The 27,191-nt window shown below is 44.4% G+C and overlaps 1 protein-coding gene across 8 annotated transcripts in view; it reads left to right on the plus strand.

Moving 5' to 3' along the window:
- The window catches only part of msraa (methionine sulfoxide reductase Aa), a 269,008-nt gene that overhangs the window by 135,955 nt on the left and 105,862 nt on the right, over window positions 1–27,191 (plus strand). For all 8 annotated transcript variants that reach the window (XM_078399436.1, XM_078399432.1, XM_078399434.1 and 5 more), the window contains exon 3: window positions 14,635–14,754. In XM_078399436.1, coding sequence (XP_078255562.1) covers window positions 14,635–14,754 — 120 coding nt within the window. The remainder of the gene's footprint in view (window positions 1–14,634; window positions 14,755–27,191) is intronic.

Here is a 27,191-nt window from a genome sequence, read left to right on the forward strand (position 1 = left end):
GTCCTTTATAAACTCCACTGGCTCCCCATCCCCCAGAGAATCCAGTACAAAATCCTCCTCATAACCTACAAAGCCCTCCATAACCTGGCCCCATCCTACCTGACCGACCTCCTCCACAGGCACACTCCCACCTGCACCCTCCGCTCTGCCGCTGCCAATCTCTTATCCCCCCACATCCGGACTAAACTCAGATCCTGGGGGGACAGGGCTTTCTCCATCGCTGCTCCCACCCTATGGAACTCACTACCCCAAACCGTTAGAGACTCCCCCACACTCACCACATTCAAAACATCGCTGAAGTCTCACCTGTTCAGTACTGCCTTCAACCACTGAAGGTCACCTCACCTTCTGTCTCCTTTCTCTGTTCATTTATTTATTTACTTATTTATCTATTTATTCATTTCCCCTATGCTCTCAAAATCTCTGTAAAGCGTCTTTGAGTATATGAAAAGCGCTATATAAATAAAATGTATTATTATTATTATTAATGATACTTTATTGTCAGATGTACTTAGTTCTTGTTGGACCCCTGCCTCTCTGCTCTCGGTGGCCTGTCGGCTGGGTTGCTATCGGCAGCCCATCCACCGAGTTAAGGTCAGGCAGCATCTGTGAAGGGAATGAACAGATGAAAATTTTGGGTTGAGACCTTCAGGGGAGAGAAAACTGCAAAAGAGTGGTGGGGGGAGGACAAAGCTTGACAAGTCAAAGGTGGGTACGTGAGGGAGGCGGTGATTGACAGATGGCTGGGGTAAGTGACGGAGGCCGTGGGCCGAGGTGCCTTTTCGTTTCATGTCGTGACCCACATCCCATATCTACCTGTATTTATAACATATTGAGTAAAAATATTATAGAAATTATATCTGAAACTCGTCAAGAACAAAACCTGCACATATTTTTAAAATATGGAAAAAACGTCCAAAATCTTGTCAATTTTCCGAGTAGTAATTGTCCAATCAAAGCACGTTTATCATTGAGTTGGACGCCAATTGACCAATCACGTGCTTTGTTTAAGGCTAGCTAGGCAGGGAGCCCATGTGTCGCTGTTCCTTCACTGTTGATGGGTCAAGGTCCTGGAACTCACTCACTCACCAACAACACAAGGATTGCAGCGTTTCAGGAAGGCAGATCACCTGCACCTTCTCAAGAGCATCTAGAGATGAGTAATTCAATGCTGGCACAGCCTGTGATGCCCTTGAATGAATGTTTTAAATAAAGAGTGCATTCACCGATACCAATTTAAGAACGCAAATTCACAGATTAAGAAGTTCTCTATCCAATTTAGTTTTCATATCAACACAAACAGAATATCTCTACAGTAAATCCTGGCAAAACCCTGCAGTGCGTGTTCAGAATTCTCTTTCTGAGCTCCCAGAAAGCCGTGGAGAAGCCGGGACCGGAGCAGGCCAGAGCGGGGTCTCGCGAATCGACAGAGCCCGCGGCTGACGGAGCGTGGGTTAACGGAGCCCACGGCTGACGGAGCCTGGGTCGATGGAGCCCGCGGCTGATGGAGCCTGGGTCGATGGAGCCCACGGCTGATGGAGCCTGGGTCGATGGAGCCCGCGGCTGGAGCCTGGGTCGATGGAGCCCACGGCTGACGGAGCCTGGGTCGATGGAGCCCGCGGCTGATGGAGCCTGGGTCGACGGAGTCCCTGGCTGGAGCCTGGGTCGACAGAGCCTGTGGCTGGAGCCTGGGTCGACAGAGCCTGTCACTGAAGCCTGGGTCGATGGAGCCCGCGGCTGGAGCCTGGGTCGATGGAGCCCGCGGCTGGAGCCTGGGTCGATGGAGCCTGGGTCGATGGAGCCCCTGGCTGGAGCCTGGGTCGATGGAGCCTGGGTCGACGGAGCCCGTGGCCGGAGCCTGGGTCGATGGAGCCTGGGTCGACGGAGCCTGTGGCTGGAGTGCTGTGACTTTTTCTAATTAGCTTCATTAATTAGTGCGCAACTTTTTGCATTGACAAGTTATGAATTCCTACCCAATGATTTTTTAATCTAAATCTGTGCCAAATTTCAAGTAGATACCAGAGATGGGTTATGAAAGTTAAAATTTAGGCACATTTTCAATGTTCGATTAGCAAAGGCTCGAGGTGAAAAGGAAAGAAAAGAGTTAAAAAAAATAAGAGGAGTGAAATATAAAGCCGGGGGTAGAGAGGGGGGATATATGTGGAAGGGAACAGGGGGCAGAAGAATAGACAATAGACAATAGGTGCAGGAGTAGGCCATTCAGCCCTTTGAGCTAGCACCGCCATTCAATGTGATCATGGCTGAAAGAGGGAGATAAATGGAAAATAGGAGACACGAGGATGGAAGGGTCAAAAGATGAGCATACAGAGGAAGAGATGGGAGCAGGGTGACTTGGGTAATGGGAGAAATCTGTGTGCACCGCGAATGGGGCGAGGAAGTGTAAGGGATGTCATGTTAAGACATATAAACATGCAAACATACAGTGCCCTCCATAATGTTTGGGCCAAAGATCCATCATTTATTTATTTGCCTCTGTGCTCCACAATTTGAGATTTGTAATAGAAAAAAAATCACATGTGGTTCAAGTGCATATTGTCAGATTTTAATAAAGGCCATTTTTAAACATTTTTGTTTCACCATGTAGAAATTACAGCAGTGTTTATACATAGTGCCTCCATTTTAGGGCACCGTAATGTTTGGGATACAGCAATGTCATGTATATGAAAGTAGTCATGTTTTGTATTTTGTTGCATATCCTTTGCATGCAATGACTGCTTTTAGTTTGCAATTCATGGACATCACCAGTTGCTGGGTATCTTCTCTGGTGATACTCTGCCAGGCCTGTTGCAGCCATCTTCTGCTTATGCTTGTTTTGGGGGCTAGTCCCCTTCAGTTTTCTCTTCAGCTCAATTGGGTTCAGATCAGGAGATTGACTTGGCCACTCAAGAATTGACCATTTTTTAGCTTTGAAAAACTCCTTTGTTGCTTCAGCAGAATGTTTGGGATCATTGTCTTGCTGTAGAATGAACCGCCGGCCAATGAGTTTTGAGGCATTTGAACTTGAGCAGATAGGATGTGTCTATACACTTCAGAATTTATTATGCTACTACCATCAGCAGTTGTATCATCAATGATGATAAGTGAGCCAGTACCTTCAGCAGCCATACATGCCCAGACCATAACACCCCAACCAATGTGTTTCACAGATAAGGTGGTATGCTTTGGATCTTGGGCAGTTCCTTCTCTCCTCCATACTTTGCTCTTGCCATCACTCTGATATAAGTTAATCTTCGTCTCATCTGTCCACAAGACCTTTTTCCAGAACTGAGGTTGCTCTTTTAAGTACTTGGCAAACTGTAACCTGGCCATCCTATTTTTGCAGCTAACCAGTGGTTTGCAATTTGCAGTGTAGCCTCTGTATTTCTGTTCATGAAGTTTTCTGTGGACAGTGGTCATTAACAAATCCACACCTGACTCCTGAAGAGTGTTTCTGATCTGTCGGACAGGTGTTTGGGGATTTTTCTTTATTATAGAGTGAATTCGTCTGTCATCAGCTCTGGAGGTCGTCCTTCGCCTATGCTGCCTGACCCGCTGAGTTACTCCAGCATTTTGTGATCCCTTCGATTTGTACCAGCATCTGCAGTTATTTCCCTACACAGTAGGCTCACCTGTGCTCTCTTTCTTCTTAATGACAGTTGATTTTGGTAAGCCTGAGGTTTGGCTAATGTCTCTAACAGTTTATTCTTGTTTCGCAGTCTCATAATGGCTTCTTTGACTTTCATTGGCACAACTTTGGTCCTCATGTTGATAAATAGCAATAAAAGTTTCCAAAGGTGATGGAAAGACTGGAGGAAAGACGAGGTGCTGAGAGCTCTCATATACCTGCATTAAGGAGGCAATTAAACACACCTGAGCAATTATGAAGACCTGTGAAGCCATGTGTCCCAAACATTATGGTGCCCTGAAAGGGGCGGACTATGTTTGAACTCTGCTGTAATTTCTACATGGTGAAACCAAAATGTATAAAAATGGCCTTTATTAAAATCGGACAATGTGCACTTTAACCACATGTGATTTTTTTCTATTATAAATCGGAATTTGTGGAGTACAGAGGCAAATAAATAAATGATGTGTCTTTGTCCCAAACATTATGGAGGGCACTGTAGCTAGCCACCATTCCCAGAATGTGTCTAACATAACCAATGTTATCTTTGGTATCTACTCATGATTACGATTACAAAAATACCGATTTGGGCCACCAAGTAATGAGCTTCAAAGGCCGCAATTGCTTCCACATATAAGCAATACTATGATTGTTTAGTCACATGACCTAATTCTTAATAATCAAATGTTCAAAAATCTTTTTTACATTAATTGGAAAGCTCTCTCTCTGTTACTAATTTCTTAAAAAAATTAAAAGCACTTGAAGGGAACCTAGGATTTAAAAAAAAATGCGTACAAGTGAAAATAGGTCATTGGAAGCTTAATCATAAAGAATCGTGTGAAGCATCTGAGATTTCCCACGTTAATCTGCGGAACAGATTACTGCTGACTTATGCCATCATTTTCTAGAATTGTCTTTGGAAACACTGCATAATCTTGTAGTCTGCCAGAGCTGTTGTGGATAGATATTAAAATGTTGCTTTCATGAATAAATTACTAATGCAAATTTAACATAATTTAAATCTTTGGTTCCAATGATTAAACTGCAGCACAGTGATATTTATTTTATAAAGAACTAAGATTCCTTTTTGTTTGTTTATAAACTTGTCGCATTTTCTGTACGTTAGGTGGATGAATAGTATACTTGTCAACATTTTTGTCACACTGTTACATGAAGCATTTTATTTTGTTATGTTCAACTCAAAAATTTGCTATTTGAATGACCTTCCAGAAAGGCGTTTATCTTTTATTTGGCTGGACGAATCATTTTGTCTCCAAGTTCACTGACAGCAAAAGATAATTCAATGTAAACTGATGTTTTTGAATCAATTCATATTGACGCTCAATAAATGCAAATTATATCTATGCTAAGACACTGAGTGTAATTGTAAATAAAGCATTTATTTCTCCATGTGATTTGTGCTTACATCTTGTGTATTTTATATCTTTTTAAAATTGTGTTTTATATATCCGATACAATACACCATTTTACATATTCAACATTTTGTTATGTGCATGTAATTGTATTCTATTAGTTTAAGTAACTACTATCACTTTATTGGATTGTACTGATTTTGTGAAATATGCTCTTGTCATTGGATGGTTTGACATGGGTAATGGTACGTTCAAAAGCAATATTTGTCATATATCTGACCAACCAATTAGATCACGTCCATCTTATATTTCAATGGACTCGATCAAAGTGCATCATCCTTAGGAATAAAAAGTTATTAATAATTAGAGAATTAGTCCATGAGCTTGATTATGAAGAGGTAGGGGCTATATGCTAAGCTAACAGGAAATCCCACATTGGGGCTCAACCCCTCTGTTTCAAGTTCCTGCCATGTTCTGAACTATGATTTATTCAGACTGCATTTTCAGAAGATATTTAGTAGATACTAGACCAAGTAGACCCGTTGGGCCTAAACCTCTCCTGCATTGGTGCAGCACCCTCTCCCCCTCCTCCTCCCCTCTCCCCCCCTTCCCCGCTCCCCCTCCCCTCTCCCCCCTCCCCTCTCCCCTCCCTCCTCCCCTTCCCTCTCCTCCCCCCCTCCACCCACCTCTCTCCACCACCTCCCCCTCCCTCCTTCCCCTCCCCCTTCCCCTCCCCCTCCACTATCCCCCTCAACCCCCCTTATTCTCCCTCCTCCCCCTCCCTCCCCCCTCCCCCCCATCCTTCCATTCCCTCCCCCCCTCCCTCCCTCCCTCCCTCCCTCCCCCCCTCCCTAGGAGGTAGATTCACTTTAAAATGTGAATAACAAAAAATATAACACCGATTTCAATGAAACTTCTTCCATCAGCACCTAAGGGACGACGGTGAGTAGGGTGGGCCTAGAATTGTTACGCTATCGTATACCGTTTTGGCTGTAGTCCAAGAACAAACAAACAAACAAACGAGAGTTTTGGTACATAGATATATAGATGAGCAGAACGTTGTTGCGTGCTACTGTTGCTTTTGCCTTTAGACCAACAGAGTTCTACTGGTTCTGACCTGGCAGTAGATGAGGCTGAGAGGTTTAAAACGGCAGTCCCTTGTTTTATATAAGTAGTTAAAATTGGGGCTGTGGTATCGTAGTAAATCCCATCAAACAAATCAGCATATAACTTTGCAGGTAGTTGCACAGCAGTTTCATATGTGTGATTTAATCGCCTGTTGTGAAATTACAACAGACTGAATGGGAAGCTTTTGGTCTGGATGATTTTAGGCTGTGCACACTCCTGGAAATTAAATTCAAAAACGCACAAAGGCTTTCATGGTGAAGAATAAATGACCAAACGTGGCCACTGTACAGGCAAAGTAGACGAGTGATGCTGAGACCAGGGGATTAAAAAAAATTCTGTTCAACACAAGTGTGAAGTTGATTTATTGACTAAGCACATTTGAAGGCACATTGAGAGGCCCAAATCAATTAAAGTTTGAGCCTTGGTTTGATATTGCTGGCAGACTATCGGAGAAGTAGGCAATAGACAATAAGTGCCCTTCGAGCCAGCACCGCTGTTCACTGTGATCATGGCTGATCATCCACATTCAGTACCCCGTTCCTGCCTTCTTCCCATATCTCTTGACTCCGCTATCTTTAAGAGCTCTATCTAACTCTCTCTTGAAAGCATCCAGAGAATCGGCCTCCACTGCCTTCTGAGGCAGAGAATTCCACAGATTCACAATTCTCTGGGTGAAAAAGTTTTCCTCATCTCTGTTCTAAATGGCCTACCCCTTATTCTTAAACTGTGGCCCCTGGTTCTGCATGCCCCGAACAGCGGGAACATGTTTCCTGCCTCTAGTGTGTATAATCCCGTAATAATCTTACATGTTTCAATAAGATCCCCTCTCATCCTTCTAAATTCCAGCGTATACACGCCCAGTCGCTCCATTCTTTCAACAAATGTCAGTCCCGCCATCCTGGGAATTAACCTCGTGAACCTACACTGCACTCCCTCAATAGCAAGAATGTCCAAGAAAGAGACAAAACTACACACAATACTCCAGGTGTGGTCTCACCAGGGCCCTGTACAACTGCAGAAATACCTCTTTGCTCCTATACTCAACTCCTCTTGTTATGAAGGCCAACATGCCATGAGCTTTCTTCACTGCCTGCTGTACCTGTACCTTTCAGTGACTGATGCACTAGGACACCCAGATCTCGTTGTACTTCCCCTTTTCCTGAATTGACACCATTCAGATAATAATCTGTCTTCCTGTTCTTGCCATCAAAGTGGATAACCTCACATTTATCCACATTAAACTGCATCTGCCATGCATCCGCCCACTCACCCAACCTGGCCAAGTCACCCTGCATCCTCATAGCATCTTCCTCCCAGTTCACACTGCCACCCGGCATTGTGTCATCTGCAAATTTGCTAATGTTACTTTTAGTCCCTTCATCTAAATCATTAATGTATATTGTAAATAGCTGCAGTCCCGGCACCAAGCCTTGCGGTACCCCACTAGTCACTGCCTGCCATTCTGAAAAGGACCCGTTAATCCTTACTCTTTGTTTCCTATCTGCCAACCACGTTTCTATCCATGTCAGTACCCTACCCCCAATACATAGAAAATAGGTGCAGGAGGAGGCCATTTGGCCCTTCGAGCCAGCACCGCCATTCATTGTGATCATGGCTGATCATCCACAATCAATACCATGTGCTCTAATGTTGTCCATTAAACTCCTTTGTGGGACCTTATCAAAGGCTTTCTGAAAGTCCAGGTACACTACATCCACTGGCTTGCCCTTGTCCATTTTCCTAGTTACATCCTCAAAAAATTCCAAAAGATTAGTCAAGCAGGATTTCCCCTTCGTAAATCCATGCTGACTCGGACCGATCCTGTTACTGCCATCCAAATGTGCCGCTATTTCATCTTTTATAATTGACTCCAGCATCTTTCCCACCTCCGATGTCAGGCTAACTGGTCTATAATTCCCTGTTTTCTCTCTCCCTCCTTTCTTAAAAAGTGGGATAACATTAGCTACCCTCCAATCCACAGGAACTGATCCTGAATCTATTGAACATTGGAAAATGATCACCAATGCGTCCACGATTTCTGGAGCCATCTACTTAAGTATCCTGGGAGCAGGCCATCAGGCCCTGGGGATTTATTCAGTCCCATCAGTCTGCCCAACACCATTTCCTGTCTAATGTGAATTTCCTTCAGTTCCTCCATCACCCTAGGTCCTCTGGTCACTAGTACATCTGGGAGATTGTTTGTCTTCCTCAGTGAAGACAAATCCAAAGTACCTGTTCAACTCGCCTGCCATTTCCTTGTTGCCCATAATAAATTCACATGTTTCTGCCTTCATGAGACCCACATTTGTCTTAACTATTTTTTTCCTCTTCATATACCTAAAGAAGCTTTTACTATCCTCCTTTATATTGTTGGCTAGCTTACCTTCGTACCTCACCTTTTCTCCCCATATTGCCTTTTTAGTTATCTTCTGTTGCTCTTTAAAGGTTTCCCAACCCTCTGGCTTCCCACTCATCTTTGTTATGTTATACTTTTTTTTTCTTGTCCTTGACTTCCCTTGTCAGCCACGGTCGTCTTTTACTCCCCTTAGAATCTTTCTTCCTCTTTGGAATGAACTGATCCTGCACCTTCTGTATTATTCCCAGAAATACCTGCTATTATTGTTCCACTATCATCCCTGCTAGGGTCTCTTTCCAGTCAACTTTGGCCAGCTCATGCCTCCATAGTCCCCTTTGCTCAACTGTAATACTGACACTTCTGATTTTCCCTTCTCCTTCTCAAATTGTAGATTAAAACAGCATATTATGGTCACTACCTTCTAATGGCTCCTTTACCTAGAGTTCCCTTATGAAATCCGGTTCATTACACAACACTAAATCCAGAATTGCCTTCTCCATGGTAGGCTCCAGTACAAGCTGCTCTAAGAATCCTTCTCGGAGGCACTCCACAAACTCCCTTTCTTGGGGTCCAGTACCAACCTGATTTTCTCAGTCTACCTGCATGTTGAAATCTCCCATACCCACAGTGGCACAACCTTTGCTACATGCCAATTTTAACTCTTGATTCAACTTGCACCCTATATCCAGGCTACTGTTTGGGGGCCAGCAGATAACTCCCATTAGGTTCTCTACTGCAGCTCGTATGTTGGAGGCAGTGGTGTGTTTCAATGCTGAGCCAAATGGGGGAAGTTAGGCCTGTGCATTGATCCCAATGCACAGGCCAGCTTTGGGTAAGGAGCAGCAGTGGAGGATGGTGCTTTAAATTGAATATTGTCACCTCAAGGATTAGATGCTTTAGCAAAAGATTTATCTGCATTTAATTGTTGTTCTTTGCCAGCTGACTCGCTTGAAACATTTAAAATATGTTTGAAAACGTCCTGTTGTTTGTTTTGGTTTAATTGAAATGCTAGGATTTTTACCAAAAGATGCTGAAAAGTGTGGTGCAGTGGCAGTCCATTTTTAATGAAAATAAATGTCAACACAATTATACGCTGTATTCCCCACCACTATCTCTCCATTTATTAGCAGTGCAAGAATCAATTTTTAAGCCATTTGGCCAAGTTGTGCTAAGAGCATTTAATCCCTCTGAGAGAACAAGATTTTTGTACCAGAGAATACTGCATTTCTAGTAGTGAACCGGCAAGTATTGTATAATTGCTCTTTGGGCACAAGCCATACCATTCCTAGACTAAACTTGTCAAGCTTGTTCATGGTGATCTGTGCTCTATCATTGGGTGTTTTGAGCTCTGTCATGGGAGGAGGATAGAGAAAAGGGTTCAAGGTTGTGCTAAAAAATTCCTTGAATTGACTTCCCACGACTGGTTTAATTTGGAGATGGTATTGAGAATCTCAAGACAAAGTATTGGAAGTACCAAGAATTTCTGCTGAACAGCGAAAGGAGTGCTATTCATAAGCTATCCATTCTGCCCTCAGTTAGGTACCCTCTGCCCTATGTATGAAAGAGTCTGGTTCCCACATTGACCTTATCAGTCACCTCAGAACACACAGAACAGAGTGCAAGCAAGTCATCTTTCATCTCAAAGAATTGCCTGTGAAGATGACCAGAGAACACCATTGCTATTTTAAATTTAAATGTTTTTCCTGGGAACATTCTGCATCCACAACCTATCAGGCAGATTTGATTCATAATTTATTACTACCATTTCTCTCCCTTGTTGAATTATAAACATGTGCCTTTTTGCCCAACATCCCCTATGCATTTCCTTTCCATAATTATGAAAACTGATAAACTATTCTGCTTGATCCCATGTCAGTACATTTATTTTAGAAGCACACTGGCTTAGTTTCTAGGTATCAACAGCTGGAAATACATTTAAAAAAACTGTTTTCATATAGTAAAACAGTATTTTTCAAAATAACAAATTATGGGGTGTACAGTGATTGCAGGACTATAAAACTATGAAGGATTAAGAAATGAAAATGTGAGCAAATCCTGATGAATTTACAGTCGCACTATCTAATCTGCTTTGAGATTATTGCCTTGTAGTTTCCAGAGGATTTTTTTTTTTTTAAATGATGAGTACTATAAGCTTTTTGGGATTGTTTTCGGTATCTATTTTTGCAGCATTGGCGGCTTTGATTGTAGACGCTGACAGGCTGTCTGCTGTTCTTGACGATAGTTTCACTAAAGGATTAACAGTTGCAGTGCTGTTACCATAGCCCAATTACTGACATTATTGAGAGATTAATGAATATTGGGAAAGATTGGAAAGCACTAATTTTACTCAGGTAGTTTGATGAAGCATATGAAAAGCATGAGGCATCCGTTTTCCAGAATGGCTCGTATATTTGTATAAATCAGTATGGTATCAAAAGTAGCTATGCAATAGTGCCAGGTGACTTTGTTAAATTAGCTAAGTAAGTTCAAGTAACTAAGTGAATCTTAAATAATAAGTTAGTATCAGAAATAGTGAATATGAAATGACCTCTACTCACTAATTTTTGTTATTCCAGACCTGCCGCAATGTGGTTACCTCTTCATTTTGCTCTGAAATTATTTAATAAACCACTGATTTCAGGAACACTAACAAACACTAACTTTGCTAGTAATACCAGATCCTGTTGCAGAATAAATAAAGTTAACTATATTGCGATATTCAGATTAAGATAAATAGTGACCTGATTTCTGCTAAATTATTAAATGTCACTGTATCATTAGAAATATGCTACTGTGACCATAGTGGATTACCCATCCATATGGCAATGCAATAGTGTACAGCCAATATTGCCAAATTCTCTATAGTTTCATTCTGATCTTAGACTCTGTTTCTTCTGCTTCAATTCCTTCAAGTCCAACACCACGATCTGGGTGTGCAGAATACCTACCTTTTTGATTTTTAGCCATTGTTCAATTCTTGCATTCTTGCTGTCCACTTTCTTCGTTCCACTCAATTCGACTGTTTCCCTCAGAGGCATAAAGTGTCAAATGCTCTCGTCAGCAGACTCGTAACTATCCTACACTAGGAGCAAGGCATTCTGACCTCTGGCACGTGCATTCTATCTGATTCCAGGAACCACGCAACCAACACTCAGAGGAAGAACTAATTCATGCAACTGTAGAGCACATTTTGTGTTACTAATCTGAAATTTGAGTAATGCTGCAGAGAGATAAAGCAATGTAGACTTGGTGTGCTGATGTGCGGTTTTCGTTTTGTGTGTTACATTGCTATTACTAGAAGACAGTGGAGGCCAATTCTCTGGATGCTTTCAAGAGAGAGTTAGATAGAGCTCTTAATGATAGTGGAATCAGGGGGTATGGAGAGAGGGCAGGAATGAGGTACTGATTGTGGATGATCAACCATGATCACATTGAATGGCGGTGCTGGCTCGAACGGCCGAATGGCCTACTCCTGCACATATTGTCTATTGTCTATTGTCAGTACAATTCTCTGAATGAACATTGAGAACTTTGACTTGATTTGGCCTTCTCGTTTTCTGATTTGGGCAGAACTGCTTATTTTTTACTTATTTTTATTTTGTGGCTGATGTATTTCCAAAATATGGTTAAAAATGATAATATAAAGGTATACTATATTAAATGACCAAAGTTGCCTGGTTACACATAATTACTAGCATTTTTTTCAAATTATCTGGTGTTAAACTATGCCATCTGTCAGACAGAATATGCTTCGGTTGCGAAAAACTTCTTTCTACCCCAGCTGAGGTCACTGGTGCATACCCGAAACAAGCTACAGACTCTATATTCATATCGATATCTTGTGCATAACAACTACCTTTGAGAACTTTAGCTATGTTTTGTATTTCTTCAAGATCTTTGTTACCCAAAATCACTCTCTCACATTTTCCTGCATGTCTTTACCTACATCGCCAGGAACTTTATGAATATCGTCAGTTACTTTGTTGAAAACCTGCAAGTTATTCACTAATGTTTTGCTACGTTTCTCAAGGGAAGTGATAGCTTGTGGGAAGTTTGCAAAATTGGAAGCAATAAACACAAGATCGCAGTGGAGGGACTTTTTCTGCATGGTTTCACTGACGATCCTGACTGCAGCAGATTCCTCTTCGTCAAAACAGTTGACGATTTCTTTTATCTTTTCAAAATTTGCAGCATAGTAGAGTACAGCAGAGAGCCATGTACCCCACCTAGTCAAAACGGGCTGAGGAGGTAACGGAATCTCGGAACACACCACTGCCTCCAACATACGAGCTGCAGTAGAGAACCTAATGGGAGAATCTCGGATGCCATTTCCTTGAACAACTGCACACGTGCTTTGAGGAAGGTTTTCTTGACATTGGAAACTAGGCGATTGACATTTGGAAACATGCTACGTATGTGCTCAACAATTCTATGGCCGGTGAGCTAAGCATGTCAAATGCAACATTTTGGGGAATAAAACTTTAAGAGCACGAGCAGCTTTTTTCATGTACGGAGCTGCATCAGTCACAAACAGAAGAATATTCTCGTGTTTTATACCTTCTGGCCAAAGTACAGCAAATGAAGATGTAAACAACTGAGCAATAGCTGTTTGACTTCTCCAATACTTCCGATGTCAACAAATACTCCTTTGATGGTTGACCTGCCTCCAGTGTACCGATGACCACATTGGCAACATATCTCCCCACAGCATCGGTTGTCTCGTCTATTGAGATCCATATTTTGTTGCATGCAACTTAATCTCCAATTTTCTGTATAACAATGTTGAAGTTGCTGTCAACATAATTTTTCCGTAATGATGACTCGCTCAGTATATGTTCCTCTGTGTACTTCTTTAAAAAAACTCTGAGAGATTTGCTTTCCAATTTCCACAGTAAAATTCCATCATCAATGAATGCCTTGCACAGATCTCTCGAAAACTCAGATTTGCGACTGGAGCCAGCAGTAAATGTAGTGAGGAGACAAGCTTGCGTATTTCCCGCCTTCAGTTTATACCTGCCTCCTACTGTCTGATAGCCCCCATTATTGCTTTTGTGTTAGTGTTCATTTCAGGGAGCAGGGCCCTTGGTGGGAAGGGAATGGAAATACGTCATAAAACTTAAAAGGGATATTTAACATAATCTGCATGTGGCAGGATGCAATTAACATTCACAGTTGCCAGCCTGTGTTTTGCTTTGGAGCAAAATTGTAACTGCGTTTCTTGTGAGCAGAAACTTGGCAATATGCTTCCTTAATCTATTTACCTCTTCTGGCTGCCTAGAATGGGTAGTGAACATGAAGAAAATATGTGCTCATTAATGTCTGGATTGAACTACCACACAGCAGAACTAAAATCCTTCCAGATTGAAAAATTAAAAATAAATTGATGTTGATATACTAAAGATGTAAGTGAAAATGGATTTCCGCTGGGATTTAATTAAAATTCTAAAAAAATACACCTGAATAGGCTGAGTAAAACTTAATCTTCTGAGCTGTTTTTCCTGTTTGTATAATTTTTAGATCAGTAACGCAATGGCTCGCTTTATATTTTTCCAGCAAATATAAGGTACTGGTCACTTTGATAAGATGCATTTAGAAATTATAGATATTTATATTTCAAGCGATTGACAGGAAATGGAAAATCGTTAACATTTATATTTGCATTAAATACTTGCTGATTGGATATAGCAAAGGATCCTGAACTATTCATAACCTCAAAGGAATATGTTACCATCATCCCAGTATGACACTTTCTTTCCCCACAATAACTCATCTAAATGATCATGAGGAGCAGCTTTTGCTGTAAACCTTTGGATCAATTCAATAGTTTGGTAAGCAGAGGACATATTTATTTTGCTTAATATTACATGTATGCAGATTACAGTGCGCATTGCATCACTTGATTTTTGATGAAAAATGCAATCTACTAAACAAATTATTGGTGCAAATGTGATAGACATGGATTTCATCCAAACTTATAAAAGAGAAGTGCACATATTCTGGAAAAGGTTAAAGGGCAATATAGAAAATATTATGATATCATAATGCCATTCCCAATGTTCCATGATAGTGACAAATGCATAATGTTGTGATGCACTGTTATATGATCATATCTAAATATAGTTTATACTACCATTTTTATTTTTGTTTTATAGGCATGGGCTGTTTCTGGGGCGCTGAGAGAAAATTCTGGATTCAGAAAGGTGTCTATTCCACTCAAGTTGGGTATGCTGGTGGATTAACTCCAAACCCAAGCTATAAGGTGATCTGCTCAGGTATAATTGAACTTTATCATATCATCATATCATATCATATATATACAGCCGGAAACAGGCCTTTTCGGCCCTCCAAGTCCGTGCCGCCCAGTGATCCCCGTACATTAACACTATCCTACACTGTAAAAGGACGTCCCTCGTACGCAGAGTCTTTTACTGAATATCTTTATTAATTGCACTACACACATTACGCCCTAGCTGTCCGTGGTCATCACCGGAACTAGAGAGCGAGCTGGAGGTGGGGAAGCTACAATTATACAAGAGACCATGGGGAGTGGTTAGTAGTGGTGAGGTCACTATGTTAAAGGAACATGCACTGATCTACATCCTTCCTCTTGGAAACAAGAGCGACCACGGCTCATACGCTAGACTTAAACTATAAGCAGGGAGCAGATAGAATGCAGCACAACACAGACTACTCGTACCCACCGTACCGGACAGGCGGCTTGACCAGTCACCCAGAGCGGGTGCGCAACCCCCCATCCCCTTCGGCCGAAGGAAGAGCAGGGACGGGTGCGGGTACCGAGGCAGGGGAACCAGGGGAAGGAGGAGAACGGGGCGGCGATACCCGCAAACGCGCAGGCGAAGGAGGTGAAGGGGGCTGGGGCGTGCCGGGCACAGACAGCCGAGACGGCGAAGGTTGGGGCACGCGAGGATGGACGGGAGCAGGAGGCACATCAGGCACCGGGGACTGGACGGGAGGTGAATACGGGACCGCGGGAGGCGGTGCAGGCTCGTTGACCAGCATCAGGTGCTGGCGGGTACGACGGTACACGGTGCCCTCGTAATTAACCAGGTACGACCGTGGAGAGTCAGCATTGCCGACGACCACGGCCAGCCGGTGGTGACCCGAGGCGGACTCCATCCGGACAACCTGGCCAGCGAACAGAGGGGGAAGGGGACGGGACGATTTGTCAAAGGAGCGCTTCTGAATGACTTGCTTTTCGATGATGCGCTCCTTGACAGCGGCAGGGCTGCGAGCCGTTGGTTTCAGGGATTGCTGGGAGACGGGGATGGGGGGTCTAGTGGTGCGGGACATGAGGCGCTGGGCAGGGGAACCGAGCGCGGGGTCCCGGGAGATGTTGCGGAGGTTGAGGAGGGCAAGGTACAAATCAGAACTGGCAAGCCGACAACGTTCCATCAGTTCCTTCGCGCTGCGGACAGCGCGCTCTGCAAGTCCATTGCTTTGCGGGTACTCGGGGCTGCTGGTGATGTGGCGAAAGTTCCACAGGGTGGCGAAAGCGGCAAACTCCGCGCTGGTAAACTGGCTCCCGTTGTCGGACTGGAGAGATACCGGGGAACCAAAGGTAGAGAAGTGGCGGCGAAGCTTCCCGATGACGGCAGCAGACGTGAGGGACGGCAGCAGGTCCACCTCGAACCAGCTGGAGTAGGAGTCCACCAGGACCAGGTAGTGTTTGCCACGCCACTCGAAAATGTCGGCGGCAACAGCCATCCACGGCAACTCGGGAGCCGGCTGCTGCAGGAGAGGCTGGCGCTGCTGATGAGGTAGTAGGCGGTTGCAGGCAGCGCAGGCGGATACCCTGTCCCGGATGTCCTGAACCATGCCAGGCCAGTAAAATTGTGCTTGGGCCTGGGATAAAGTGGCCTCCACCCCGGGGTGTCCGTTGTGGGCAGTCTGAAAGTAGTGATCTCGCAGCGCGGCCGGCACCACGACCTTGTGACCCTTCACCACCACGCCCGCGTGCAGCACCAGTTCATCCCGAACCAGGAAGTAGGGCACGGCACCAGCCGGCAGGGAAGACCGTCGGTCAGGCCAGCCACGGCGGATGACGCTCTCAAGCTGTTGCAGGGCAGGATCAGCGGCAGTGTGTGTGACCAGGGACTGCATCTGCCAAGATGGAACGATGTTGACGTTCAACACCATCAGGTCAGCCGATTCGTACGGATGGCGGGAAATGGAAGGTAGTGGGGCACGGGACAAAGTGTCTGCCACGAACATCTCCTTGCCCTTGCGGTACACGATATCGAAGGTAAAGCGCTGAAGCTGCAGCATCATCCGCTGCAAACGGGACGAGGCTGCGTGGATGGGCTTTTTCAAAATAGAGACCAGCGGTTGGTGGTCAGTTTCGATGGTGAAGGTGTTGCCCAGAACGTAGTCTTTGAATTTGGAGCACGCGAATACCACGGCAAGGAGCTCTTTTTCAATCTGGGCGTAGCCCTGTTCAGCAGGGGTCATTGTGCGAGAGGCATAGGAGACGGGCAGCTGCCGGTCGTCATAGAGCTGCAGGCAGGCAGCACCAAGGCCAAACCGAGATGCATCGCAGGTGAGGACAATTGGCCTGTTCAGGTCGAAAAACTGCAAAGTGGGGGTCCGTGCGAGTCTGGACTTCAGGGCCACGAAGGTCGACTGGTGGTGCGGGAGCCAGACCCAGGCATTGTCCTTCTTGATCAGCTCCCTCAGGGGGGCACTCAGTTCGCTGAGGTCGGGTATGAACTTGCCTAAGTAGTTGACCATGCCCAGAAAGCGCTGCAGGCCGGGCACGTCAGTGGGGGCGGGCATTTCGGTGATCGCCGCCGTCTTCTCGGGGTCTGGTTTCAGGCCCCCCGCCGTGAAAACATGGCCAACGTAGGTGACTTCCTCAACGCGGAATCGACACTTCCGTTGATTAAGTTTGAGATTGATCTCACGAGCCCTGTCCAGGACTTGGCGGAGGTGTCGGTCGTGCTCAGCGACGTCCCTCCCGTACACCAGGATGTCATCCACAATGATGGCGCACGGCAACCCGGCAAACAGCTGCTCCATTGTACGCTGGAAAACCTCGCTTGCTGAGTTGATCCCAAAAGGCATGCGGAGGAAACGGAACCTGCCAAAAGGTGTGCTGAAGGTGGTCAGGAAGGAGGACCGTGCATCCAAAGGGATCTGCCAAAAGGAGCTCTTGGCATCTAGGACCGAGAAAACTGTGGCTGGACCGACCTGTGCCGCGACGTCCTCCACCGTCCGCATGGGGTAGTGCGGGCGCTTGATAGCCAGGTTCAGGTCTTTTGGGTTGATGCAGATCCTGATCTCGCTCGCATCTTTCTTGGCAGCGACCACCATGGTGGAGACCCACTGGGTGGGGGCACTCACCTCCTTGAGGATGCCCATGTCCACCATGCCACGTAGTGTGGACTCCACGCGGCCCTTCATGGCAAAAGACACACGGTGGGCCGGTCTAACCACCGGGTTGACTCCCGGGTCAACAACGATCTTGTAGGCACAGGGCAGCTTCCCCAGGACGTCATCAAATCGGTCGGGATACTCGATCAGGGGGTCCATGGGGGCCTGCACCAGGTGGATGTCGCGGTGGAATGAAACCAAGCCAAAGTCCTGGCATGCACGGGCGCCCAGCAGGGTGACGTTGTCAGATGCTAGCAGGAGGAACGTGAGGGGCCGAGAGGTCTCCAGAACAGTACAGATAACCGTTGCCTTCCCCACGGCAACCAGAACACCTCCCCCATAGGCATGAAGGCGGGAGTTGTCAGGAGTAATCCTCTCCCCCGAGCTTATCTGCTCGAAGAGGCCAACAGACATAACATTTGCAAAAGCACCAGTATCGACCTTCGCAGGGAAGGAGTGTCCATTGACAGTAACATGCACGGAAGGATCCGTTATCAACGCAGGTGCACCCAAAAGCGAAAACACTGTATCTGGATCGGGGAGTTCCTCGTGTTGGTACAGGGAACCGGTTGCGCTATCACTGTTCGCAAGGTTGTTTAGACTCCTTCTAGGAGCAGGGACAGGTCTCCCACGAGAACGACAGGCTGCAGAAAAGTGGTTCAGTTTCCCGCAGGAATTACAAGTTTTGCCCTGCGCTGGGCAAACGTTAAACTGATGTGACGAGAAGTTGCAGTTTGGGCATCGGCGAGGGGTGACCGTAGTGGGCGCGGAGGGGGCGACCCTGGCCTGCGGGGCATTTAGCCGCCGGCGGCCGGCGAAATTTATGTCATGGGACGCCGGCCGAGATACTGAGGCAACAGCAGAGGCCATGCGTGCGGCATGCACGGCGTCCTTTAGCGACAGGTCAGGCTTCATCAGGAGCTCGTCACGCAGCTTTGAGTTTAGGAGGCCGTTGACCAGGACGTCCCTGATCATCTCGTCGGGTGTGATCGCCTCAAGGCGGCACCGCCGAGCCATATGCCTCAAAGAAGCAATGAAGGCGTCAACGTGCTCCCCCGGAGTCTGACGACGCGTGAAAAAGTTAAAACGCTCAAGAATGTTATTGGTGGGTATATCACACAGGGCAGTGAACTTGGCCATGAGACATACCGGGTCGTTGCGGTCCTCCGGAGGGACGAAATCGAACGAAGCATAGCGTTCCATTGCCTCCGGACCAGCCAGGTTGAGGAGCAGGTGAGCCCGTACTGCAGAAGTTGCATCAGGATGGGCAATCGCAATATAGTGTTCGTAGTCCCGCTGGAAGACAGTCCAGCGGTGCACTATGTCCCCATCAAAAACGAGCGTGTCCGGACGACGACACGAGGGAGCCATGGCAAAGTGGAAGGAGGGGACACAACTGGGAGGAACAAATAATAAAATAAAAACCGATAAACAGGAGAAGCAAGTCTACCGCTCTGACACCATGTAAAAGGACGTCCCTCGTACGCAGAGTCTTTTACTGAATATCTTTATTAATTGCACTACACACATTACGCCCTAGCTGTCCGTGGTCATCACCGGAACTAGAGAGCGAGCTGGAGGTGGGGAAGCTACAATTATACAAGAGACCATGGGGAGTGGTTAGTAGTGGTGAGGTCACTATGTTAAAGGAACATGCACTGATCTACATACACCCACTAGGGACAATTTTTACATTTACCCAGCCAATTAACCTACATACCTGTACGTCTTTGGAGTGTGGGAGGAAACCGAAGATCTCGGAGAAAACCCACGCAGGTCACGGGGAGAACGTACAAACTCCTTACAGTGCAGCACCCGTAGTCAGGATCGAACCTGAGTCTCCGGCGCTGCATTCGCTGTAAAGCAGCAACTCTACCTTCCTCTGTGCTTTGAGAATTAACAACATTACAGATGTGGTTGGAAATTCTTGTGCAGGATTTATACATATACTGAGAGGGTAATTAAATATATTTCTTTAAATACAGCTTGGGAAAGCATGTAACTTAAAAATTGGAATACTTAATAGTATTGCAAATTGGAGATCTGATCAAAGGCTTTGGGTTCAGAGTCATGAAAGAAAAGCTACAGACAATTTTTAGAGATGGGAATTTGTTGATGGACATTTATTTTTGTTTTTCTAGTAGTGGAGTTAGCTATATGTGCCATTTGATAATATATTCATTGCCCTTTTCAAAATGTTATCCCTTGGCAACATCCAAAAACAATGCATGATTTTCCACAATTACACTAATCACACTTAAGTCCACCCACTTATACTGCACTCAAACATCAGCAAAGTGGCAGAAGATCTCATTGACAATACGAACAGGTAACACCTAGTTTCCCCGAATAACCTGTACACCAAGGCCTAGTTTGGATTTTGTCAGTACAACTGTGCTTCAGACTTCATCAAAGAAATGATCCAGACTTGGAACAAGTACCTGAATTCCAGAAATGAGGTCTTTGACATTGGACAAGGAGCCCTGATAAAAGTGAAGTCAAGTCAAGAGTGTTTTATTGTCATATATCCCAGATAGAACAGTGAAATTCTTACTTGCAGCAGCACAACAGAATATGTAAACATAGTGCACTGTAAACAATATAATATATGAGAAAAAAAAGTCCAGTGTGTGTATAGACACACACACACACACACACACACACACACACACACACACACACACACACACACACACACACACACACACACACACACACACACACACACACACACACACAAAACAATATTAGTGGAAAAAGACAAAACCGATGCCCCCAAGACTATGCAGTTCAGCTCTTGTGCGGACATTGTGCGGCTCATGTATCTTCTTCCCAATGACAGGTTGTGGTCAGGGTGGTGTGGGTCTCTGGTGACGCTGGCTGCCATTTTGAGGCAGAAACTCCTGTAAATCCCTTTGATGGTAGGGAGATCAGAACCTGTGATAGACTGGGCAGTGTTCACCACTATTTCCAGTCTTTATTCCTGGGCATTCAAGTTGCCGAACCAGGCCATGAGGCAACCAGTCAACATGCTTTCTACTGTACCCCTGTAGAAATTCTAGAGAGTCAGACATAGAGAATCTCCACAATCTTCTCAGAAAGTAGAGTCATTGATGGGCTTTCTTTATAATTACATCAGTGTGCTGGCTCCAGGTAAGATTTTCAGAAATATGCCATGGAATTTGAAGCTTTTAACTCTCTCCACCATCGTCCCGTTGATGTAGACAGGTTTAAGGGTCCTCATCCTTTCTCTTCCAAAGTCCACAATCAATTCCTTGGTCTTACTGACATTTAGAGCCAGGTTGTTATGCTGGCACCATTTGGTCAGTCGATCGCACACACTTCTGTACTCTGACTCATTATCATCTGTAATTCGTCCAATAACGGTGATGTCATCGGCGAACTTGAAGATGGAGTTCGCACTGAGTCGGGCTACATTGTCATGAGTATAGAGTGAGTAGAGCAGTGGGGTGAGCACACAGCCTTGAGGTGCTCCTGTTCTGATGGTTATTGAGGAAGAAGTGTTGCTGCCAATTTGAACAGACTGTGTTCTGTTGATGAGGAAGTCGAGGATCCAATTGTAGATAGATGCGCAGAGATCCAGTTCCATGATCTTGGTGATGAGCTTGAAGGGAATGATGGTATTGAATGCCGAGCTGTAATCAAAAAACAACAGCCTGACGTATGTGTTTTTATTGTTCAAGTGGTCCAGTGCAGAGTGGAGAGCCAGTGAGATTGCATCCTCCGTTGACCTGGTGTGGCGGTAGGCAAACGGTAATGGGTCGAGGTTCTTGTTGAGATAGGTGGTTGATATGCACCACTACCAACATCTCAAAGCACTTCATCACCACAGACATTAGTGCCACCGGTCGATAGTCATTGAGGCATGTCACCTTACTCTTATTGGTGGGAACCTCAGACCTCAGTAATGAGAGGTTGAAGATGTCCGCAAAAAATTCCAGCCGGTTGGTCTGCACAGGTTTTAAGAACACGACTAGGTATACCATCAGGTCCAGACACTTTCTGAGGGTTCACCCCCCGAAGGGTCTTCTGACGTTGGCCTCAGTGACTGTAACTGTAATACCATCGGGGGGCTATGGTGGCTCGTGAAGGCACATCAGTGTTCTCCCTATCAAATGCGTGGAACACGTTGAACATCAACGGGTGATGCTTTGCTGTCGTTTGAACTGCCCCCTGATTTTTTGCCTTATAGGAATTGTTGGCACTCAAGCACCGCCACAGTTGCCGAACATCTGCCTCATCCTCCAGTTTGGAGCAAAAGTCCCTTTTAGCCTTTTTGATGGTCTTATCAAGGTCATATCTGGGCTACTTGTATACCTCTGTGTTGCCATACTTAAATGCCCGGGATCTTGTCCTCAGAAGAATGCGGATCTCCTGGTTCATCCAAGGCTCCTGGTTGGGGAACCCTCGGATGGTTTTCGTAGGAACACACTCCTTGACACATTTCCTTATGAAGTCTGTAACAACTGTGGCGTATTCATTCGGGTCCATGGCCAAGTTCTTGAACATTGCCCAGCTTACTGACTCCAAGCAGTCCCGGAGTCGTTCCTCTGCCTCTCTTGACCAGTTCTGCGGTCCTCACCACTGCTGCGGCTTAAATCAATGGGCATCAAAGGAAAAACACTGCAATTATTTGTCATACCTTGCAAAAAGGAAGGTGGTGGTCGGAGGTTAGTTATTCCAGCCACATGGCATGGACACAGGTGTTTCTTGGATAATTATAGGCCCATCATTATTCAGCACTTTCATCAATGATCTTACTTTATAAAGTTAGAACTAAGGATATCTGCTGTTGATTGCACAATGTTCAATTCCATGCTAACTCTGCGGCAAATGAAGCAGTTCTTGCCTGCACGTTGCAAAACATAGGCACCATTCCTGCATGGGCTGTAGATATTATTTGCCATTAAGTGGCAGCCATTGACCATCACTAACAAAAAAGAGTCCAACCACTGGTATTTGATGACATTGTCATCAACATCCTGGGATCTCCGTTGAACAGTAGCTAAAAACTTACAAGGGTACAAGAGCTAATCAGAAGTTAGGTACCCTGTATCAAATGACGTCTCCTGACATGCCAAAACGTTGCCACTATTTACTAGGCACAAATTAGATGATGTATGTGAATTTTCGGCATTTCCGCGTTTTTTAAGTCCATTTTCCGTGCCTTTTGCATGATTTCCGCGTTTTTCACTTTGCGAAATAAACGGATCGAAAAAAAAGAAAGAAAACAAAATAAACGATGTATAGACTTGTAATGAACATTAGGGTTCCGCTAGAGGTTGCTAGGGGTTCTGCGAGGAATCCCCCCCGGGCCCTGGATGTCTCCCTGAAAATGTGGCACCTCGGCTGGGTAAGGCAGCCAATCTCCACCTCATCGGAACTTCCAGGGCTGATCGGTGGGTTGAATTTGCAACCTGCGGCCGATCATAATCTTTTGCCTCTTTACTATCTGTAATGATTGTAACTTTTTCACTATCACCAACTGAGTAAAAGTAGTACCACTTCCAAACAGTGATTTTTTTTTTTGCGTTTGTTTAGGAGTCTGAGCCTCTGTATTCTTTTGCATTACAAGAAACGAGCCTGAATAAAAAAATGCCCACCTCAGCTGTATGGAGATTAACATATTATTTGGCTGTTCATGCAAAATGCCAGGAAAATGAGCCACTCTAATTCCATTCCCTCGCATCACAAAGAAAGCAAGCAGCTCATATGATCATCAAAAAGCAAACGGGTATTGACAGATCCCTTTTCCCTTTGGCTGGCCTACAAGGAAACAAATAATTTGAAAGCATAGTTACTAGATCGCTAAAACAAAATGAATTCCAAAGTAGCTGAATTGCAGCAACATTTAAAGTTTAAAATATAAAAGAACCATTTAAAGTCTTTCGGGGGGTCCAAAGTGGCTGTGACTTTGAGTGGTATGACTGTTTTCTTTTAGATTTGGTGCAAACTTGCCTTTTACTACAGGCCTCAACATATGGATAAACAAGGAACAGTCAACATGGATTTGTGCCTGGAAGGTCATGTTTGACTAATCTTCTTGAATTTTTTGAAGAGGTTACCAGGGAAATTGATGAGGGCAAGGCTGTGGACGTTGTCTATATGGACTTCAGTAAGGCATTTGACAAAGTTCCACATGGAAGGTTGATTAAGAAGGTTAAATCGTTGGGTATTAATAGTGAAGTTGCAAGATGGATTCAACAATGGCTGAATGGGAGACACCAGAGGGTAATGGTTGACAACCGTATGTCAGGTTGGAGGCCTGTGTCTAGTGGAGTACCCCAAGGATCTGTGTTGGGTCCGCTGTTGTTTGTCATTTACATCAATGATCTGGATGATGGTGTGGCAAATTGGATTAGTAAGTATGCAGATGATACTAAGATAGGTGGGGTAGTTAATAATGAAGTAGATTTTCAAAGTCTACAGAGAGACTTGGGCCTTTTGGAAGGGTGGGCTGAAAGATGGCAGATGGAGTTTAATGCTGATAAGTGTGAGGTGCTGCATTTTGGTAGGACAAATCAAAATAGGACGTACAGGGTAAATGGTAGGGAATTGAGGAATGCAGTGGAACAGAGGGATCTGGGAATAACTGTGCATTGTTCCCTGAAGGTGGAATCTCATGTGGATAGGGTGGTGAAGAAGGCGTTTGGTATGCTTGCCTTTATAAATCAGAGCATCGAATATAGAAGTTGGGACGTAATGTTAAAATTGTACAAGGCATTGGTGAGGCCGAATCTGGAATATGGTGTGCAGTTCTGGTCGCCAAATTATAGGAAGGATGTCAACAAAATAGAGAGAGTACAGAGGAGATTTACTAGAATGTTGCCTGGGTTTCAGCACTTAAGCTACAGAGAGAGATTGAACAGGTTGGAGCGCAGAAGGTTAAGGGGGGACTTGATAGAGGTTTTTTAAATTTTAAGAGGGACGGACAGAGTTGACGTGGGTAAGCTTTTCCCTTTGAGAGTGGGGAAGATTCAAACAAGGGGACATAACTTCAGAATTAAGGGACAAAAGTTTAGAGGTAACATGAGGGGTAACTTTTTTACTCAGAGGGTGGTGGCTGTATGGAATGAGCTTCCGGTGGAAGTGGTGGAGGCAGGCTCGATTTTATTATTTAAGAGTAAATTAGATAGGTATATGGATGGGAAGGGATTGGAGGGTTATGGTCTGAGAGCAGGTAGATGGGACTAGGTCGGAGAAAGTGTTCGGCATGGACTAGAAGGGCCAAACTGGCCTGTTTCCGTGCTGTAATTGTTATATGGTTATATGGTTATATGATGCACATTTATGCCACATTGCGGGTGGATTACCTTGGGTATAAGAATTGCTGCTTCTTTCAGTTCTGCAACTGAGGAGGAAAATCATAACAGGCAGATATGGAAGGTTGCTGAAGCTTTGAACTTCAGTCAGAATCATACTAATTGTAGCTTTGTCCTAAGATGTCGGCACACAGTTTTACTGTCCACTTTGCTTCCCTCCATTCATATTGCAGCCCAAATGTGATACCTTGACACAGGGAATAAATGCACTTTAACTTTCATCTTTTTGAATCTGAGGACATAAACTGCTTCAGTGTAATATTGCCAATATGTAAGTTGATCTTATTTATCATTAAACATTGGAAATCAAATAAGCTGCAAGTCCAAATAAGCTGAGGTTTGGAGAATTATATACTCCACAGAGGTGACTGGGGTGCTGAATCATGGGTGTTGCAGATTTACTCCCTTATTCTTTTAACAAAATGTCCCTTTTTAAAATGTTTCTTATCAAAAAAAGGTGAACTTGCAAACAGGTGAGAGCAAGAGTCATGAACACTGCAATCTTTGTATGATGATTGTGGAAATTCCAGAAACAGATAATGATGGTTGAGGGGAAGTAACAGTCTTACTCAAGCTCATGGCGGCCATCCTTCTTATTGTATCTTCTTTCATTCGGTCATACAGAAGAAATAATGCAAAAGTGGAAAATGCTGAAAGCATTTAGCAGATCAGCAGCATCTTTAAAAGAAGAAACAGTTAACTGCTGAGGGTTTCCAGCATTTTCTGTTTTGTTTCAGATTTACAAATGACTTGCAGTGTAAGGCTTTAAAAAGTGTTTTGCTACTACATTGTATTATACTTGTTCTGCCTCATGTTGTTCATCACTAAAGCTCACTTATTATTCCTCCTTTAAAACACATTCCATTACTCCATCACCCCCATTTGTATAGATACAGGAGCAATAACTAGTGACTAACTAATAACTAGTAAAATACTAGGGACGTCATTGACACCATTGACACCATTGCTTTTATGGTGACAATATGACACCATTGCTTTTACGCTTTAATGATTTGGAGGACTGGAAAGCAGGAAAGTTCTGACATTTGATGGTGATAAATGTGGAAAAGGGGCAAGCAATTTAACTGTCAAATATTCTGGGCAGTTTAGGTGAATTGGTTCAAAAGTGAAGTTGTGATGATGACCAAAGGAAACATATCAAGTATAAAAGAAATGGAACTGAACAATTAAAGAAAGGTACCAGAAATGCAGTTTACTAAAAAGGCATGCAAGTTTTTGAGCAGATGGAATCAGTTGTCCCAGGTGATAATATTTATCTTCCCTCAACAGGGACTATCTGGCTATTGAGAGAATACATAAAAAGTGAAGCTAACTTGATAGATTAAATATCTGTGCTCTGTAAAGATTGTCGGCATTTACATTAGATAAAATCTATTTGGAAACTGTTTTAGGTTACTTAAGGAAATATTTGACATCAATACAGGTTCCTAGATTAGAAGTCATGGGTTAAAACTCAATTTCTGTCATTACATCATTTTATGTGTGGAATCTCAAGACAGCAAGGCTGTGGGCATGGTGGGAATTACTAGTTCAAAAAAGGTGATGGTAAATTAAAATGTGGTATTTTGATTTATCTACATTTGTGGAAATGTCCAACACTAGAGGGCATAGCTATAAGGTGAGAGGGGGGGAAATATAATGGAGATATGTGGGCAAGTTTTTTTATACAGAGTGGTTGGGGCCTGGAACGGATTGCCAAGGGTGATGGTGGTGGAGGCAGATACAATAGTGGCATTTAAGAAGCCTTTAGAAAGGTACAGTTATTGGCAGGGAATGGAGGGACATGGATCACTTGCAGGCAGATAAGATCACTTCAGCTAGGCATCATGTTTGGCGCAAACATTGTGGGTCAAAGAGCCATTCTAGTGATGTACTCTTCTGTATGTATAATAAAGTGAGATTTAAAAAAACTTACTGATCTTTAGACTTAATCTGAGAGCCTACTATGCTGTTTC

The sequence above is a fragment of the Rhinoraja longicauda genome, chromosome 5 (genome assembly GCF_053455715.1).
Source record: "Rhinoraja longicauda isolate Sanriku21f chromosome 5, sRhiLon1.1, whole genome shotgun sequence".
Taxonomy (NCBI): Eukaryota; Metazoa; Chordata; class Chondrichthyes; order Rajiformes; family Arhynchobatidae; genus Rhinoraja; species Rhinoraja longicauda.